At 42.2% G+C, this 20870-nt stretch overlaps 1 protein-coding gene across 9 annotated transcripts in view; it reads right to left on the minus strand.

Moving 5' to 3' along the window:
• Positions 1-20870, minus strand: part of ablim1b (actin binding LIM protein 1b) — a 400575-nt gene that overhangs the window by 9963 nt on the left and 369742 nt on the right. For 8 of the 9 annotated variants that reach the window (XM_059947911.1, XM_059947912.1, XM_059947918.1 and 5 more), the window contains 3 exons: positions 18382-18511; positions 15725-15789; positions 10018-10143 (listed from right to left, as the gene is read on the minus strand). In XM_059947911.1, coding sequence (XP_059803894.1) covers positions 10033-10143; positions 15725-15789; positions 18382-18511 — 306 coding nt within the window. In that variant the 3' untranslated portion in view covers positions 10018-10032. Of the gene's footprint in view, positions 1-2213; positions 2295-3077; positions 3153-5616; positions 5625-10017; positions 10144-15724; positions 15790-18381; positions 18512-20870 lie in introns of those variants that run through there. The other variant, XM_059947920.1, reaches the window with a different exon arrangement.

The raw sequence follows: 20870 nt of genomic DNA on the forward strand, positions 1-20870 counted from the left end.
CAGTAGGAGGCTTGAAATCTATGTGGAGATTTACAGTTCTGGTCACCTGAGTTGCCATTTACTGGTCATTGCACTGGTCAGAGCTCTCTGCAAAGGGTGAGATTGACATTTAAAGCTCAATCATTGACAGTTTACTTCTTGACTAAACAACTGTCAGTGTGCTATATGAACAACCTTACCTATTCTACTTCAGCAAGAAGTGCACCAGGATACTTATTATATATGTAGTAGAACACCTTGCAGTTCTGGAGATATTATCTTTGCAAATGACATTCAAATCCAAGAACATCTACACAATATTCACCTTAATCTTAGGTGACTGTGATTCTTTTAGTTTTGACACTAGTTGTGTCAGCTCTTCAGATAGTAGACCATAAGCAATAGGAGCCAAATTAGGCTCCACCATTCCGTTGTGGCTGATTTATCATCCTTCCCACCCCATTCTCCTGTCTTCCTCCCGTAACCGTTGCTGCCCTGATTAATCAAGGTCCTCTCAATCTTCCCTTAATATACTGGCAATGAAATTGAAAGATTCACCACCTTTTAGCTAAAGAAATTCCTCCTCATCTCTATTCTAAAGTGACATGCTTACTTATTTTTTCTTTACCACTTGCTTACTTTTATTGCTTGCAAGATTTGTTTCTTTTTCTCTCTGCACATTGGGCATTTGATTGTCTTTGTTGGTTTTAATGGGTTCTATTTGGTTTCTTTGCTTTGTGACTGTCTCTTAAGAAACAAATCTCAAGGTTGTATAAAATATACTTTGATAATAACTGTACTTTAAACTTTGTATTCCAAGTCTGTGCCCTCTGATCCTAGACTCCCCCACTTTAGGAAGCATCCTCCCCATGAGCCCTCTATCTAAGCCTTTCAATATTCAGAAGTTTTCTCTGGCATCCACCCGCCCCCCCCCCCCCCCACCCTCAATTTGAAGAAAAACTATTATGGTTTGTTAAATTACAATCCAATGGATTTTGAAGAATACTTTTCAAGTAAAGAATCAGTATTATCTAGCATGCTTCCCTAAAATAACTGGGGGAGTCCGTCAATGTCTCTGGTATAATTTTTCTTTTAAAATGCTGATGTTTTGAATGAGAGGTTTCTCTGAGAGGATGGCCTGGGCAGATGGGACGGTGGTCCTCATCTTTACTTTGTGATTTGAATATTCAGTAGTTTACCACCTACATGACAAAATTACTTCATCAACCAGTCAAATTGCTCTGATGTTGATCACTATTCATGCAAAGTTTTAGCAGCCCAGGTTTTTTTTTCTGGAGGAACTCGGCAGGCCAGGCAGCATCCATGGAAAAAAGTACAGTCAACGTTTCGGGCCGAGACCATTCAGCAGGACTGGAGAAAAACAGGTGAGGAGTAGATTTAAAAGGCAGGGGGAGGGCAGAGAGGAACAAAAAGTGATTGGTCAAACCAGAAGGGGGAGGGTTGAAGTATAGAGCCGGACAGTTGATTGGTGCTCCTCCTCCTTCCCCTTTCTTTCTTCTATGGCCCTCCGTCCTCTCTGATTGGATCCTCCCTTCTCCAACCCTGTATTTCTTTCCCCAATCAACTTCCCAGCTCTTAACTTCACCACCCATCAATCACCTTGTTTTTCTCCCTCCCCTTTCCCCAACTTTTGACTCTGCCCCTCATCTTTTTTTCTTCTCCAGTCCTGCTAAGGGATCTTGGCCCAAAATGTTGACTGTACTCTTTTCCATAGATGCTACCTGGCCTGCTAGAGTTCCTCCAGCATTTTGTGTGTGTTGCTCTGGATTTCCAGCATCTGAAGATTTTCTCTTGCTTCAGGTTGTTTTTCTTCCTATCAGATCTGAAAGGAGAGAATCCTGTGCCAATAATTAGGATTAAAGTGTGAAAATCTGAGAGGGATTGACAGAGAGACTGTCTAGAGCAAGGGAGTTTCCTCTCAGCGGAGTCTTCAACACTGCTTACAGGGGCAAGAGCCATTTTGGACTGAGTTAAGATTATCTTTTTCACTCACATTATAAATCTTTGACATTCTCAGCCTCAGGGGGCAATGGATGCTCAGTCACTGATTTTGTTCAAATGTAAAATGCTTTGAACTCCGAAGTTTTTTGTGATCATCAGGAAACACCCTCATATATGATTGCTGGACCCACCTTAAGGGTCATATGGTCTACACCTGCTTTTTTCCCCAGATAATGTTCCTCAGCTCCTTAATAGATAGACTGTATTCTCACCTCCAGTCTTGTTCTGTCTACATCTCTTGGTAGTTTGTTACGTCCTCGGTTGGTCACTGAAAGCACGTGATAAGGATAAATCTGTACAGTAGAAGAGAAATTAAAATATTACGGGAAATTCAGTACACACTACTTAGCTCAGTCAAGTATTTGTATAGCAAAAGTCTTCTGACTTAAAATCTATACATTTGATACCATGTTACTAACTATGCAAATTCCAGACCTACTGAAATACTTTGAAGGGCTTTATTTAAGTAAAACACATGAATTTAAAACCATTGATTGTGGCAACTGATAGACAAGTTCTTAGGTCCTCACAAAATGAAGTTCTACATGTTTGTGTGGGGGAGACCTAGACACCATCAGCATGTTAAGAGGCAAGCAACATTCAGGTCAACTCTCGTTGGGGTGATAGTCTTAAGGAGGTAAGTAAGTAACATATAGGTCACAAGAGTGACATGTAATGACCACCTTCAATAAAATAATGACTAAATATATACCCTAAACAATGACCATCACCAAGTGCCCCACCATCAACATCTTAGGGTAATTTTTAACAAGAAAAACAACTGGACCAATCATATGAACATTTTAGCTGAAACAGCAGCACAGAGGCTGGTATCCTGTGGTGACCTCCTGACCCTCTCCATAGAGAAAATGAGAAGAAAAGCAAATGGCAACTCTGACCAACTTAAGGTACAGTAATCCTTCCAGCACCTATAAACATCTCCACTGTGAACCAATTTGTCAGAGAAACACCAGTTTTTTTTTGGTTTAGTTTGGTTATGCCTATCATTCGCACCAAGGCTACTGCTGTTTGTTACATTGACATGTTTTAATATAAACTGATTGCTTTGGACTTGCCTTTGGCTCCAGCATGTTAGGCATTGAAACTCCCCTGTCCATCCTTGCTCCCTGTACAGGTCCTTCCTGTGGAGGCTGGGAAAGACAGTGAGATACAGATGTTGTTCTGATGGCACCCAAGTCTAATATGGATGCATGAATACAAGTTTTCTACTATAACTTTAAGGAACTAATGATTAGCATTTCAGTTAAAATTAGCAACACAAATTCTCTCCAAATTCTACATTACTGTATATCACAAAAAGATCTGGTTACCCTCATTGGTATGGTAGTAATTATCATTCATAATGATTTTAATATTAAGAGATTAACTGTAGTATTTACTAATAGGTAGCACTGTTGGACGGGGTGTAAAATTGTTATTTTTCTTGCAGATGAACTTTCCTATGGTTGCTTATAGTTTTTATGTAATTATCTATAGGTACATGTAATTGTTCAGTAAATTTTCCAGTAATCGTAGTATAACTTATTCTATATCTGTCTGAAAGCTTCTCCATTTTTCTGCAGTAGGTATCACACCACTTTGAATCTGGCTATTTTATAGGTTAGTGGTCAATCACAGTTGGGTGGTGGGGAAGCGGTACTGTACATCTCTAGCAAAAGAGCTGTAAGATGCTCCATTTCTCTGCAGGTCACACTTGGGCAAGGAGTGGCATCTGCTTAGCCCTCTGATCAGGATCACGTGAAACCATGGGAGCAGGTGGTGGATGAGCAGCTGGTGCTTATCACCTGTCCTGGTTATGCGACTACTGACACCAGGCAGACAATCTCTGAAGAGCATTGATAATGGCTGGGGTCTCCTGTCTTGTAAAGACACTGCCCAGAAGAATGCAATGGCAATCTTTGTAGAAAAATTTGCTAAGAGGAGTCATGGTCAAAGACCATGATTGCCCATGTCATACGACACGGCACATGATGAAGTTATGATGAATTGTTATCATGGAGATTTTGTTTCCTTCTAGTCTGAGTCTGAAACAATCATAGATTCATTTTCTGTCTTTTCTTTATTCATTCTCCATTCTTGTAACACTTAATAAAATGGCCATAATTATCATTTTATGCTTCATTCTTGACTTCTGAAGAACCTCAGATCAGTACCACCAAATCCAATGCTCTTTGCAATGTTTTATTGTACAGAACTAACAATAGGGTAGAATATACTTTCTATTTGAGCTTCATCTACAATTTAAATGGAGCATCATTTTGAAGTGAGGCTGCTTTTACAATATTCTGCAACTACACTATAAATGAATCTGAGCAGGTCCCCCCTTAATATGTCAACACACGATGATGCCTTACTTTCAGAGAAAATTTTAACTTCAATTATATTGGTCCATGAAGGAGAGGTAACATTTCTTCTCACTGCCACCTGGCCAGAAGTGCATAGATAACTTTAACAAATTTGATGAGGTTGATTTACACAACAACAAACAAGGCAGCCTACTGAACCGTAATGCAAGTTGAAAATCTAAGTTGAATATAATGTGTTGAAAATAAATAGGCTGGAATGTCAGAGTTGACAGTCAGGGTAAGTGGATTATGACTACTGTATTTGTTTTAAGATGATTAAAGTAATGAATAAAATAACAGGTTAAAATCCAAAAGTGAAAAGAATTAACTGCATGTGGCATTATTTCTTTTGAAGAGGTGTGTGTTTCAAAGAATGAAAATAAAGTTTGTCAAACTCAAGTTTCACTCTTAACCCACTTTGGTGCCTATGTAATAAACTTGCACCAAGCTGTAGTTCATTTTTTCACAAGAATTAAACCAGGTCTTGCATCATACACCAGGGAGATCTCTTCAGTAATCATTGCATTTGATTTAGTTATGAATTTTTATCTTTTCTCATTATTATGCACCGTGACATATGATGTGGGCGATCATGGTCTTTCCAAGACCATGATTGCTCTTGGCAAATTTTTTTACAGAAGTGGTTTGCTATTGCCGCCATCTGGTCAGAATCTTTACAAGATGGGTGACCTCAGCCATAATCAATACTCTTCAGAGATTGTGTGCCTGGTGTCAGTGATTGCATAACCAGGACTTGTGATATGTACCAGCTGCTCGTACGACCATCCACCACTGGCTCCCATGGCTTCACGTGACCCTGATCCGGGTGGGGGGGGGGGGGCGTGTGGGCATGAGCTAAGCAGGAGCTACACTTTATCCAAGGGTAGCCTGCAGGCTAGCAAAGGGAAGGAGCTCCTTACACCTCCCTTGATAGAAACGTATCTCCGCCCCTCCAGCCAACATCTTAACTATTTGCACTTAATAGATATAAAAAAGAAAAACATTCATTGTTTGATTGGCACCAATAACTTAAAATTACTACTGAGAGTCAAAAATTTTGAGGATTTCTTAAGAAAAAGTAACAATACTGGTACATAATACATCCTTGATGCATTGTAATAACTTTAAATTAGCTATTCATCTTTTTGAAACACATGATAATAATAATAAATATAGAAGATAAGAACATGCAAAACATTAGCCTTTTTCCACAGTGTTCAGTTTGAAGTATTTAAAGCCACCAACATACCAGGGGTTCTGGAAAACAAAAGGACAGAACATTATTACTTTGCTGTTCATCAACTGAATATTTTATATACATCATTACATTTTCTTTAACTATCTCAAGAGAAGTGAACCAATTGTGTTCTGCTCTATTGATCTCATTGCAGACCGGTGTCCACACGGAGTGCAGCCTCAGTGAGGCTGCACTCGCCTCAGTACTGAACCCGGCTCTGCGGCTGCGGCCGAGGCCTGCATCTATCGGAACTCACCTCAGTACTGAACCCGGCTCTGCGGCTGAGGCCTGCATCTATCGGAACTCGTCTCAGTACTGAACCAGGCTCTGCGGCCGAGGCCTGCATCTATCGGAACTCGCCTCAGTACTGAACCCGGCTCTGCGGCCGAGGCCTGCATCTATCGGAACTCGTCTCAGTACTGAACCAGGCTCTGCGGCCGAGGCCTGCATCTATCGGAACTCGCCTCAGTACTGAACCCGCCTCTGCGGCCGAGGCCTGCATCTATCGGAACCCGCCTCAGTACTGAACCCGGCTCCGCAGCTGCGGCCGAGGCCTGCATCTATCGGAACTCGCCTCAGTACTGAACCCGGCTCTGCGGCCGAGGCCTGCATCTATCGGAACTCGCCTCAGTACTGAACCCGGCTCTGCGGCCGAGGCCTGCATCTATCGGAACCCGCCTCAGTACTGAACCCGGCTCCGCAGCTGCGGCCGAGGCCTGCATCTATCGGAACTCGCCTCAGTACTGAACCCGCCTCTGCGGCCGAGGCCTGCATCTATCGGAACTCGTCTCAGTACTGAACCCGGCTCTGCGGCCGAGGCCTGCATCTATCGGAACTCGCCTCAGTACTGAACCCGCCTCTGCGGCCGAGGCCTGCATCTATCGGAACTCGCCTCAGTACTGAACCCGCCTCTGCGGCCGAGGCCTGCATCTATCGGAACTCGTCTCAGTACTGAACCCGGCTCTGCGGCCGAGGCCTGCATCTATCGGAACTCGCCTCAGTACTGAACCCGGCTCTGCGGCCGAGGCCTGCAGCCATCAGGCTTCTGGACCAGTAGGCCCTGAACTGGCTCCATGACTTTCAGGGACTTTGCAGTTCATGTTCTGTGAATTGTTTGTTTGCTTTTTATTATTGTTAGCATGATGTGTTCTTTCTTTTTCACACATTGGATGTATGACTGTTTTTGTGGTGTGAGATTTATTGTGAATTCTGTTGTATTTATTTGTGGCTGCCTGCAAGAAGATGAATCTCAAGATTGTACGTGGTATACAAACTTCAGTAACAAATGAACCTTGAACTTTGATTGCCTTTAATAGTTTGGGTGGTGATCTCAACACAATCACTGGTAGTACTGATCCACATCCAACTAACATGCTGCAGTAGAGCTGGGGAAATGTTGCCTGCTTATCAACACATACTCTTGCCGGGCACTATGAGAACCAGGCAGATCAAAGGCCGAAGAGGTTTCTGAGCAGCACAGTGTTAACAGGAACTCAGACATCTGCCTCAAATGCATACACTCCACCTTTCCTCAGTTGATAGTTTTATCTTTGTTGCGTGTCTTTTGGATAAAACTTGCTTCCTTTTTATTTCAGAAGAAAACACATTTGTTGATAAAAACGGATCTGTCAGAGACATACCCATCTGATGTTTTTAACTTGGTGTCTAGTATGCATAGCCAGGCAGTTCAGCTTGCTGTCTTTGAGACGTTTACCTGGCTCCACACTGAACTGAGGCCGTGGCTTCGTGTCTGTGGACAGACTCACTTCTGTAGACTTCAGTTCTGAACACTATCTGCTTGCCTTTATTGTTTACACAGTTTGTTTTTTCCCTCTCTTCACTGGCTGTTGATTTCTTTTTTTTTAAATGAATTTCATTGTTGTGTGTCTGTCTGTGTGGAGATGAATCTCAAGGTTGTATAATGTATACATACTTTGATAATTAATGTGCTTTGAGTTTTGAACTTCGGAGAGTGGTGGAAGCAGAACTGTGACAACATTTTATTCAAGCCCTTGAATCACCCAGGCAAAGGCAGAGCTAAGTGCTGGGAGATCGGATTAAAATAGACGGGTGTTCACGGGCCAGCGTGGGAATGGGAGAGTCAAATGGCTTCGTTCCGTGTTGTGTGACACTTACGGTGCATTAAAATCAGGCTTAATTAGGCTAATCTATTGTTCACATTGTAACGATTTTGCATATAAACTGATCGTACACGCTGTTTACTTCAGCAGGGCTGATTTGATGGATGGATGGATGGATTTTATTGTTTATTCTTGCCCTCGGCACTACAGTGAAGATTTGTCTTCTGATTAAAGTCTTCTGTTCATTGCTGTTGGGGTTATGCTGTAACTACCCCAATAAACTAAGACCATAAGATATAGGAGCAGAATTAGGCCATTTGGCCCATCAAGTCTGCACTGCCATTTTCCCTCTCAGCCCCAATCTCCTGCCTTCTCCCCATAACCCTTCATGGCCTGACGAATCAAGAGCTAACAACCTCTGCCTTAAACATATCCATTAATGGGGCCTTCACAATGAATTCCATAGATTCATCACTCTCTGGCAAGAGAAATTCCTCTATTCTGAGGCTGTGAACTCTGGTCTTAGACTCCCCCATCATAGGAAACATCCTCTCTGCATTCATAGACCTTTATACAGACAAAATAATGGAGAGATTTCAAATCAATGGACCCCAATTTCAGCTTTAGGTTGGGGGTGGTGGCTGAGATAGCTGTGAAGTTATGGAGAGCTATTTGAGTGTGGGTTTTCACAGTTATTTTGTCTGCTCCTGCCCTAATATCTTTGAACCTACACTGACCTGCTGCCAGGAATCCTCAGGGCTAATGGATTTTCACATTGGCATATTGCGTTTTCCTACGTCACTGAGCAATGGTCACTGTCTGTTCTCCTGTGGTGACAGTGCCAAACTACTAGTGAAAGAACCCTGGAGTCTCCTATATAGTTTTCCAGAGTCCTTCACACACACACTTCAAGAATAAATGGGCACATTATGCTAGCTTTTCCTTAAAGTCACAAGTGATAAACTTTGAAAAATAAGTGGTGTGACAATGTGCTGGCTATAGATTAGAATTCAGAAGCTATTATAAGCCAAGTTACAGGAATGTTAATGAACTCCATTTGGTCAAATGAAGAGAATAATATTTTCATTGGAACAACGTGGGGCACAGCATGCTACTAGAGTGGTGGCCTCTGATATTCAGGGGAGCACCAGGCGGGTTGGAGGGGAAGTAAAGCAGAAAGATTCTGGTAAGCACTCAGGAATGGTGGCACAGACCAAAGTCATTGTCTCAGATGCTTTGAGTGAGATCAGAGAACAAGAATGGACTGTTCAGCCACATCAAGCAGATACCATCAAAACCCTTAATGTGACTATAAACTCTAGAGAGGTGCAAGGAGAGCAGTTCTTGTGATAAAGATCCTTTTGGATGGTTACTGGACAAGGAAATCTGGAATTTAGACTCTGGGATGGTGATGTATCTTCAAGTCTTCACAGTGCTTAATTTGGAGGAAATCTTCAAAGTGGTTGCAATCCCACATGGAAGTAACGAGATCACGAGTCGAGTATGACGTTATCCTAATGCAGGACTTCCCAACCTTTTTTATGCTGTAGATCAATGTCATTAAATAAGGGGTCTATGGACCCCGGGTTGAGAACCTCTGTCCTAAAGGGTTGACTATTGGTAGGTGTATCAGTTGCTGTCGAGATCAATCCGGGATCCACTTAAATAGAGAACGCCTGTGCGTGTATTTGTTTGATGTGGGGAGGCTGATGTATGGGCAGCTACCACACGGTCTTTGACAGATCTGGGTGAAGTTCCATTGGTATGGAATGCTACATGACTGGGGACTCTTCACTGTTGCAGCACTCCTCTGCTTCACTCTCATTGTGAAGCACCAACATTGTCCACCAGCTCCATCTTTGAGGTCTTTGTTGGATTTCTCTTTGTCTGGAAACTCCCCTTTGAGCTTTCCACCACAGGAGGCCCCACCAGGAGATAAATTCCAGATCGCATCACTCTTGGGATCTCAGCAACTCACAAGCCTCCTCTCCATGGCAAGGAGAATGCAGCACAGAAATCAGATCAGCAAAGAGACATGGCTCTGCACTGCTCTGTAATTACTGGTTCGGGTGCAAAGCTCTTAAAGAACCTATTATTTGAAGTGTTAGCATTTGAACTGCGAGTTTCTACACTGTTTTAGCCTATGGAGCAGGTGCATCCAATCATCTAAAAGCATGTGTTTAGAGAAAATGCAGAGTTATGCCATAGGTCAAGGTACAGGAATAGTAAAACTCCCTTTATAATAGAGCAACTTACTTTTATTCAGGGCATTTAATGAAAGACATACATATATGCTTGGGGCAGAAACAGGCAATACCACTTACATCAGAGTTGAGTACTACTGAATTTATAAATATTTCATAAAGTAGAAACACAAGCCAAATGGGCATCCCCTACCTCTGACACCTTCGCTTACATCACTGCAGCTGTCGTACTGGGTGAAATCTGTCGACAATGGCTGACAAAGAGAAGGAAGTGCAATCAGTCTTTGTAGGCTTTTTAGGTCAATGGTTCAGTCTACTGATATCATAGTATTTCTCATCCAGATGCTATAGAATTACCATTGCATGGCCATACTCTATCATAAATATGTAAAACCAGTAGTCAGCCAAACATTATCTAATAGTCATTGCTTAAATGTGACCAGTTATGCATGATTGACAGAGAAAGATAACAAAGACTGTCAAGGAGCTTATTATGATCTAAGTATTCATATTTATAAATCCTCTGAGTGCTAACTTCAACCACTGGTAAATATACCAAGTGTACAGAGGGCCACCTTGTCTGTATTCTGCTTTTAAAATATACTCTGTGACCACCTTATTAGATACACCTGCTTGTTAATGCAAATATCTAAACAGCCAATAATCTTGCAACAACTCAATGCATGCAAACATAATCTAGAGGTTCAGTTGTTGATCAGATCAAACATCAAAATGGGGAAGAAATTTGATCTAAGTGACTTTAACTGTGAATGATTGTTGGTGCCAGATGGGGTGGTTTGAGTATCATAGAAACGGCAGATCTCCTGGGATTTTCACAACTCACAGAAAATGGTGTAAAAATAAAATAATATCCAATGAGTGATGGCTCTATGGGCAAAAACACCTTTTCAATAAGAGAGGTCAGAGGACAATGGGTAGACTAGCCTAGCTCTAGCTCACAGGAAGGTAACAATAACTAAAATAATCATGTTACAGTAGTGATGTGCAGAAGAGCATCTCTGAATAGACACCACAACGAACCTTGAAGTGGATGGGCTGTCACCGGCAGAAGACCAGGAGCGTACACTCACTGGCTGCATTATTAGGCACAGGAGGTATGTAATGAAGTGGCCAAGGTGTTTATGCAGTGACGAGGTGGGTAACGGGTGAAAGCACAGATTAACCAACAATAGAATTTAATCACTAACAGTCTTGGACAGAAAGAGTTGAGACAGCTGGACCTGACTGCTCTAATCCTGCTGAGAAATTACCAGTTCCTACAGAGCACACAATACCACTAAACAAACAACATCCAAATGTATTCTAGATGCTATCAATGCACTTAAGATCAGACCATCACACAAAGTATAAACAAACATATTTTAATTCAGGTTCTATGTTGAATTCTGATCAATTCAGCCCACAATTCTAAATTTAATCAAAAGTATGAACACAAGCCCCTGGACTGAACAATGCTGGTGAATATTTATGACACATGTTTAACTGTATTCATTGGCATTCTTTTACGCAAGTTAGATGATAAGGATAAATGCTGACGCTGTTACATCTGTGTTGAGTCAGAGATTTCTATAGGTTAACTTTCAAGGATAGGAAAGAAGTGTGGAAAAATTTTACATTTAGCTACACTTGGTGGTAAAATGTGAGCAGTCAAACATTACACACAAATGCACTTGTTCTTTAAGCAGTTTAAAGCTTCACGATTAAGGGGTGAGCTTATGCTCTTGCTGCTCTCCCCATCTCCCTCTGCCCCCTCTTCCCCATCTCCCTGCCTCCCTCTGCCTCACTTCCCCATCTCCCTCTGCCCCCACTTCCCCATCTCCCTGCCTCCCTCTGCCCCCACTTCCCCATCTCCCTGCCTCCCTCTGCCTCACTTCCCCATCTTCCTCTGCCTCACTTCCCCATCTCCCTGCCTCCCTCTGCCTCACTTCCCCATCTCCCTCTGCCCCCACTTCCCCATCTCCCTCTGCCTCACTTCCCCATCTCCCTCTGCCTCACTTCCCCATCTCCCTCTGCCCCCACTTCCTTATCTCCCTCTGCCCCCACTTCCACATCTCCCCATTTCCCTCTGCCTCACTTCCCCATCTCCCTGCCTCCCTCTGCCTCACTTCCCCATCTCCCCATCTCCCTCTCTCACTTCCCCATCTCCCTCTGCCCCCACTTCCCCATCTCCCCATCTCCCTCTGCCTCACTTCCCCATCTCCCTCTGCCCCCACTTCCTTATCTCCCTCTGCCCCCACTTCCACATCTCCCCATTTCCCTCTGCCTCACTTCCCCATCTTCCTCTGCCTCACTTCCCCATCTCCTTCTGCCCCCACTTCCCCATCTCCCTGCCTCCCTCTGCCTCACTTTCCCATCTCCCCATCTCCCTCTGCCTCACTTCCCCATCTCCCTCTGCCTCACTTCCTGCATCCATTGCTTGTGCACTTCAATGACACTTTGTGTTGTTATAAACATCGGTCACTGGGACAAAATCTGTCACACATTCATCATTCATTTTGTGTTTAATAACATTATGCATTCCAACATTTTTGATAACATTGTCTGATTATTTCCTGAATTTATTTGGAAATATTCCAGACTGTTGTTAACAAATTGAAGTTGAGTATCTCTACAATTATTCAGCGATAGAATTTCTCCAACCATCACTTCTTCAAACCAAAACCAAAATTTATTGAAACATTTCTATTCATCACCTGGATAATTAGTTTCCTTTTAATTATTGTGCTGGCGCAAAGTGGACACAATGAGATCAACATATGCAACTTGCACCTTGCCCAATTTCACTAAGATAAATCGGGCTGGTATTTGACATGCTTCCTCCCAATAACTGCTGGACACAGTAACTTGTGTTCAAGGCTGAGCTTTGATTATACTGCATGTGGAAAGTTTTACCATCTGCCAACAGTAAGTCATGGCTTCTATTGTTCATATGTGATATAATACTCATCTTTAATCTTTACAATAATCCACTTAATCCTGTAATTATAAATTCAGAACTTACATCAATGCATTACTACTTAAGTAAATGAAATGCCGATATCTTCAGGTTTTTTTTATTATGTATAATTTTCCAAGTTAAATAATTAACACTCAAGTGGGAAATGTTTCATTAAACTCCCCTCTTCATCACTCAAATTTATTACATTTCTCCGGAAACTCATCTTGCTCATTTCTTGTTGGTATTGAACTTGAGCTTTATAGGAAGTGGTAACTACCTGGTCATGGACTACATTCCTAAGTTATTTGGAACCAAGACACAGGTTCTTGGCGGCCCAGCGGCAGGGCGAGTAGAGCCATTCCCTCACTGCATCAGAGACTTGGGTTCAGACACGTTCTCTCAGTGACCATGTGGGTTCTCCCTGAGTGCTTGGATTGCTCCCACTTCCCAGCAGTGAGAGGGGTTGTAGATCAGCTGGTCATAATAATATGCCATCGTGTGTTGGTGAGTAGTAGAACCACAGGGGGTAGAAGTTAATGAAAGTGCAGAGTTAGTGTAAATTTGTTCCTTTTTCACACATCTCATGGCCTTGTGGTATGGAGGTTTTCTTTAAATGAGTTCTATGGTGTTTCTTTATTTTGTGGTTGCAAGGAGACAAATCTCAAGGTTGTACACCATATACATGCTTTGATAATAAATGAACTTTGAGATGAGCTGCTGATTGTCGGCATGGACTTGCTGGACAGTAGGGCCATTTCCAGCTGGCTCTCCAGTCAGTATTTTACTGTCTTTGCAATATTGAGGAAAGGGTTACTCACAAAACTCTGTCAATGCTCCTTTTGCTCAACTGCCAAGAGACACACAACTTCATCCTGCTGGTGACTTATCCCTATCCTCTGAAATATACTTCAGGAAACTTACTATCAAACTAATCTCTGACCATTCTTTGCTACCGAGAATGCCAGGTTATAGAACGTTATTAATCACCTTACTGATTCAGGACCACAGCACTGTGTGGTTAATTTACTTTCAGTCTCTGTTCAAGGAACAAATAAATGTTCAATTTCTTTTCTTTCCCTCTGAGCTGTGCCACTACTTTACATTTTGGGTTAAATGGGGTATGGGACTTATCTAAACAAGTACAAAGTAGTGATAACTCAACTCTCAGCTGAAGATTAAAAGCAGAGGATCTTCACAGCTGGAATATGAAGGGCAAACACAAACTGCTCCTTGGATGTTGATAATTCACGTTTGTAGTTCACTTTTCTATGGGGACATGTTTGCATTTATTGAATCCTGGCAATGGATTTCAATGGTTAAGAGAAATTTCGATATTACTTGAATGGAAGGAGTATGGAAGGGGGGAGGTGCTATGGTCCAGGTGCAAGTCAATGGGACTAGGCAGAATAATATTTTGGCATGGGCCAAAGCAACACACACAAAATGCTGGAGGAACTCAGCAGGCCAGGCAGCATCTATGGAAAAAAGTGCAAATGACATTTCAGGCTGAACTGCTGAAGGGTTTTGGCCCGAAACATCGACTGTAACTTTTTCCATAGATGCTGCCTGGCCTGCTGAGTTCCTGCAGCATTTTGAGTGTGTTGCTCAGATTTCCAGCATCTGCAGGTTCTCTTGTTAGATGGGCTGAAGGCCCTGTTTCTCTGCTGTAGAGCTCTATGTCTGTGGGAAAGAGCATGTTCGAATTCCAGACAGGCTATTCCATGATATCAAATGGTCCCAGAGTGAGGACTGTCCCAGAGAGTGGTGAGTGGTAAAGTGAAAAGTCTTCATCTTGTCCTCTATTCTTAAACCCCTCCAGAATATTGACACCATGCTGAGTCCTGCTCACCCTTGTGCTGGCCTTGCTGAGTGAAACAACCGCTTATTGCTGATCTGGGGGCAGTTAGACCATTCAAGACTATGTGAAATCATTTCTCACAGTCCTTTTGCAGCAAGGTTTCTACTCCTGGTTCCGTATTTTAACTTGGCTTTCAGAATCTGTCAACAGAGTCGGTGGCATCACTGGTTTCCATTGTTGGCAGTTTATTAATTTTATTTATTTAGAGATACGACACAGAACAGGCCCTCTGGCCCTTTGAGTTGCACTGCCCAGCAACCCTCTCTTTACCCCAGCCTAATCACGGCACAACTTACAATGATCAATTAACCTACTAACCACTATGTCTTTGGACTGTGGGAGGAAACCAGAGCACCTGGAGAAAATCTATGCGTTCCACAGGGAGGATGTACAGGCTCCTTACAGATGTCGCTGGACTCTAATAGTGTTGTGCTAACCGCTACATTACCCTGGGGCCCACGATAATTATAAAATTAGGATCAAAGGCTTTTTGTCCCCAGGTTTCTATCAAGATATGGCATTAGCTCCAAAATTATTCCTCCCTTCAATCTAAATTCAATAAATACATGGGTTATTCTATTGCTTTAATACAAAGCTGATAAAAGTTTGTTGAGATAGAGTGTTAACTGCCCATCTCTCTCCACAGATGCTACTGAGAATTCCCAGCACATTGCTGTTTATATTTCAAAAATGGCACAATGACTTCCACATGTGGAGAACTGTACTAAGACAGTGAACGTTTATTCTCCATACTCTCAGAACCCTGCAGCCTGAATAGTATTATGCCTGGGCATGAACAATTTATCCCGTAGAAACCACATAATTACAAATTTTGATTTACAGTCAGGCGTCAGAATTATTTTTACAAATCTCCAGAGTTAGCAGCAATATCAGGAATAGAAAGTGCGGTGGGGGGTGGGGGGTAGATGGAACATATTGAAAACATGTAAGAAATACCAGTCATGGGCTTCTTGCCACTCCAGTACATAAAGTGCAGTGTAAGCTGTTCATGCCTTACCCTATGCAATCCACTTCTTCCGTAACTAGGGAGGGAGGAGGTTTTGGATGCAGAAGCATGCAGGGCTAGAGGACAAAGAAGTAAAATCTGTATTAGAACCACAGAGAACCAGACAACAAACAACAAACAAAGACACTTTTGAGTTTATATTTCAAAGCAACTTTCCCCTTCCATTTAAAGGAAAAGGACAATCTTGTGTGGGTTCCTCTGCCTAGTGTGTGACAGACACAAAGAGGACTGGATTGGGACCACAAAGAGGAAACTGTTTTCAGTCCTATTTAACCTCTTCTCTTGCCAGATCCAAGGACCAAAGGGTCCTTCCAGGCACGGCAGTCACTTGCTGTCTGCTTTCAGTGCTCGTAATGTGTACTGGACATCAAACACAGACTGCTTTGCAGAACGCTCTGCTCCGTTCAGAAGGGCCCAGCAGGGGCCCTCATAGGCTTGGCGAAGCTCATTTTCCAACTAAACACCTTACAAGATGCAAGACTTAATACTGGAGCTTACTTATTCAGGTGAAGGCACACCCCTGTCCTGTCCTGGAATGTCGAATCTCTTATCTTTCCTGCTGATGCTGTCTGACCTGCGAAGTGCTTCCAGCATTTTCTATTTTTGCTACTGAGTGTAAATTGCCAAGTTCTGGGTGAGTGAGGACACTGTCTGACCACAAGTTTTTGTCCCTCCAGTCCTGTACTTACTGCCAAAGTTCTCATCACGGGTGCTAATATTGCAGGCAGCAAGAATCATGTGCTCTCTGCCCCAATAACTTTGAGTATGGTGTGACTATTTCCTATGGCTAGATGTCACTCACTGATAAACTGGGAGAGATTTTCACAGCCCTGAAAACAGCACAAGGCCCATTCACAACACAGTTTTGTCCTGCAACAAGCAATTTTATTCTCTTCTTGCTTTGAACTTTGAAAACAAAATTGAGATATCAAACAATCCCAACCAAAGCATAAACCTGACTCCCCAAATGCTATTGAGCTAAAATGATTCCGGGACAAAAAATGTCTGCGAGAGTTTTATAGATGCTAAACTGAACTGATCTCTGTGTTATATGCTTCAATATAGATAAGAAATCATAACATTTCTGTTATTTATGTTATGTGCTGTTGGTAATATGTGTGGCACCTTGGCCCAAGAGGAATGCTGGTTTGTTTGCCAATAATCATGTATGGTTGAATGAAAATTAAACTTGAACATGAAGAGTCCATGGTGTTAGGTAGTACCAGGAAGGATTGGCTGACTGAGAGAAGACAAAGTGGTATTAAAGGGGTTCTTTTCAGGATGGCTGCTTGTGACTAGTGGAGTTCAATGGTTCATTGGTTCCATTTAATATCACAGAATGTATACAATACACAACCTGAAATCCTTACTCTTCTCAGACATCTATGTAACAAAAGAAAACTTTAGAACCCCAAAACTCCCTTCCCCCTCCCGTGCACAAGCATCAACCCCCCCCCCTCCCTCAGCAAAATCATCAGCACCCCCCTCCCACCACCCACCATGCAAGCAATAGCAAAACCCCCAAGGTATGCTGCCGAGAGTAGGATTGGGACCACAGCATTATCCATTAATGACCTGGACAGCAGAACTGATGGCTCAGTTTGCAGAAGATACCAAGACAGGTGCAGGGACTGGTAGTGTTGCAGAAGGAGGAAGTCTGCAAAAGCACTTGAACAAGCTCGGGGAGTGGGAAAAGAAGAGGCAAGTGGAATAAAATTTAAGGAAGTGTGGGGCTATGCACTTTGAAAGTAATAATAAAGAATAAAGGATAGTTTTTAATGGGCAAAGAATTCAGAAATCAGAGGTGCAAAGGGATTTGGGATTCCTAGTTCAGGATTTCCTCAAGGTAACCTGTAGGTTGAGGTTGGTAATAAGAAAAACAAATGTAATGTTAGCATTCATTTCGAGAGGACTGGAACATAAAAGCAGGGATATACAGCTGAGGCTTTAAAAGACATTGGTCAGTCCACATTTGGAATATTATGAACAATGTTGGGCCCTGTGTGCAGGAATGTACTAGCTCCAGAGAGGATCCAGAGGAGATTCACAAGAACAACCCGGGAATGGAAGGCTTAATGTATGCAGAGTATTTGATACCTCTGGGTCTGGAGTTCAGAAGGATGAGAGGGAACTTTATTGAACACTATTGAATACTATAATTAATGCTTGGATGATGAAGAGAAGAGAAAAGAGAATTTTTCCATTAGTAGAAAAATATCATATTTTAGGGTCTAGCTTCAGAATAATGGGACATTTCTTTAAAACCAAGACAAGGAACAATTTCTTCACCAAGGTGGTGATGAATCCATGGAATTCCTTGTCATGGAGGCCAAGTCATGTGGTGCATGCAAGGCGGAGACTGATAAGTCCTTGATTGATAACAGGGTCAAGGGTTACAGGAAGAAGGCAGGAGAATCGGGTTCAGAGAAAAAAAAACAGCTTTGATTGATTAGCGGGGCAGATTAGATATGCCAACTGGCTAATTCTACACCTATATTTTATGATATTTTTAGAATATGATGCAAATAGAAGGCAAATAACATAGAGAAGCTTGGCAGAAAGTAATGTGCAGAGGTCTATTAAAATAATTGACAATCAATAAGGAATTGATCCATCCCAGACATTTGATGGATGATTAATGGTCTTACATGCACTCCCTGCAGAATCATAACGATGCCTGAAATGAGGGTCACTAGAGAGAGAGTGAGATGCCAGCCGGGCTTGCTTCTCTCTTTCCAATTCTTCCTTCAGAATCAGCTTCCCGAGGCCTGACTGGATCTGTAAATTCACAAAGGCCAGTTGCAAAAATAAGTGAATCAATTATCTCTGAACAGCAACCAATGTAGCATAAATGAGATATGCTAAATATGGCATAATTTTTTCTTGTGAACAACGATCCTTTATAAACATGCTTCCCTTTGAACTGTTTCAACAGTAATAGTAGTTGTGGGTAGGAATTTAAGACAAACAATTCGATTTTGGTTAGGGATTGATTTATTTTCTATTAACTCTACCATTACTGAAGGAGAACAACTGGAGCCTGTGTGACATGGTCTTGATTACTGTAATACCTTGATTATGCTCAGGGGCATAAAATCAAAATAAAAGGAAGAAAGACCCACATTTGCATAGAGGTTCTCATAATCTCAGCATATCACAAATGCTTCTTGCTAAATGAGTATTATTTTTGAAATGACTGAGTCACTGACTGAGCAACAGAAGACATCTGAAGAATATACTTGCACTGTCTGAACATATCCATGAGTGTCTAGAAATAATTCAGAAGATGTGTAACTCAGATGGTTAATGGTTGGGTTGAGTTGTTCTCCAATCTTGGCAAGTCGCTTGCAAATGTTTCATCACCATGGGAGGAGACATTGTCAGTGAACTGTTGATTGTTGACCCGAGGCTGCAAAATGGCAAGACAAACTCTCTCTAGTCTTTACCCACGAAGATCGAGAGAGACCCAAATTCGACTGGGCATCAGTGAAAGTCATGGCACAAGCAAACACACAGCATTCAAGAGAGTTCCTAGAAGCATCATTTTCCACGGACAATTCTGCAAACAAGCACATAGACTTTGATCCTATTTATGAGTCGATGTGGGCGAAGTTCCAGACTATTGCACAACAAGTTCGCCATACAGCCAATCAGCGACAAGATTTCCGCCCCACATCACAAATGAATCTCCAAAATGGCGACAATCAGCTGATTGAAAAATGCAAAAAGGCCAAGCATTTGGAAAACAAACACGATCAACAGCGCACTGACGATGTCTGCTTGCACAGTGACAAAACATTTGCAAGTAAATTGCCAAGATCGGAGATCAACTCAATCCAACCATATCTATTTGCTGCCTTGAAATTAAATTTTATCTATTTCCAGTCTGCTAATTGGATGTAATTTTTCACCTCAAATGTCAAATTAAGTGGCACCTTAAATAAAAAGCACAATATTATGAATGATATCGCTGTTTAAAAAAATTGTTGTAGTGTAAGAAGCATTAAGACCGCACCTGTAAAATTACTCAGACAGCTTCTATGTACCTGGTGTACTGGCTCAACACTTTAAGGCTATCATGGTCACGGAGGAGGAACAGGGTGGATCTGGTGGAGGAGAAGGGCATGGTAGTGTAGCAGTTTACAGTACCAGTGACCACATGGATTTAATTTAGGGTTAAATCGGGGGATTGCTGGGCTTCATGGTTCAAAGGTCCTATTCCATGCTGTATCTCAGTAAACAAACAAACAAACAAACATGGTAATTGGCAGGATGGCAGGCCAGGGATAACATGGGAGAGGAGTGGAAAAAACTAATGAAGCACAGTTCTCCAGATATTAAAACTAGCCCTGACTTCAACTGGAGCTATGCCACAGATAGTCGCAAGGCAATGTGAGCAGCAGACTGGATCGAAATAACTGGGCATGATGCTATTACAACTCAGGACTTCAGAGTTTAGAGTTTAATCCCACTGTCCTCCCATGATGGAATGGGTGTGCTTGGTCCTCCCACAATCCAAAATTATACCGATTAGTAGGTTACTTGATCATTGTAAATTGTCCCGTGACTGGGTTAGGACTAATTTGTGAATTACTGAATGTTGCTTGGTGGCATGGCTCAAAGGGCTGGATCTCTAAATCAAATAAATAAAAGAGAGTAACTATGGTCTACAACATGTGCTCAGGCCATGGGCTGGCTGCATTAGAATTCTAAAGCATGTGGGCAGCAGCAGCAAAGTAATGTATAAGAAAAATTGATACTTTGATACTTTGCCTTAAATTAACTAACTTTGGGCAGATGTTGAAAAAATTAACTGTGTAGAAATAAGAACATTTTTCAGTCGGGGGGGGGGATATCTTCGGCTTTCTTCACTCATGAAAGCCGTGAATTTGCAGTTTCTGAGGACCTGCTCTACCATGGTCCACAGACACGCACAGGATGTGGGGTTAGCACAATGTGGGGAATGTGGGGAAAAGTACTCCTAACTTCAAATACCAACCATGATCTTAGTGAGTAACAACAGACACAAGGAGGTCTATTCCTACTTGTATTCCTTGCATTTTATTTGTTCCCTGCTTTAAAGAATTAAAAACAAGGGTCAAGGTCACGACCTTTAGATCCATCTTCTGACAATAAT

The sequence above is a fragment of the Hypanus sabinus genome, chromosome 22 (genome assembly GCF_030144855.1).
Source record: "Hypanus sabinus isolate sHypSab1 chromosome 22, sHypSab1.hap1, whole genome shotgun sequence".
NCBI lineage: Eukaryota > Metazoa > Chordata > Chondrichthyes > Myliobatiformes > Dasyatidae > Hypanus > Hypanus sabinus.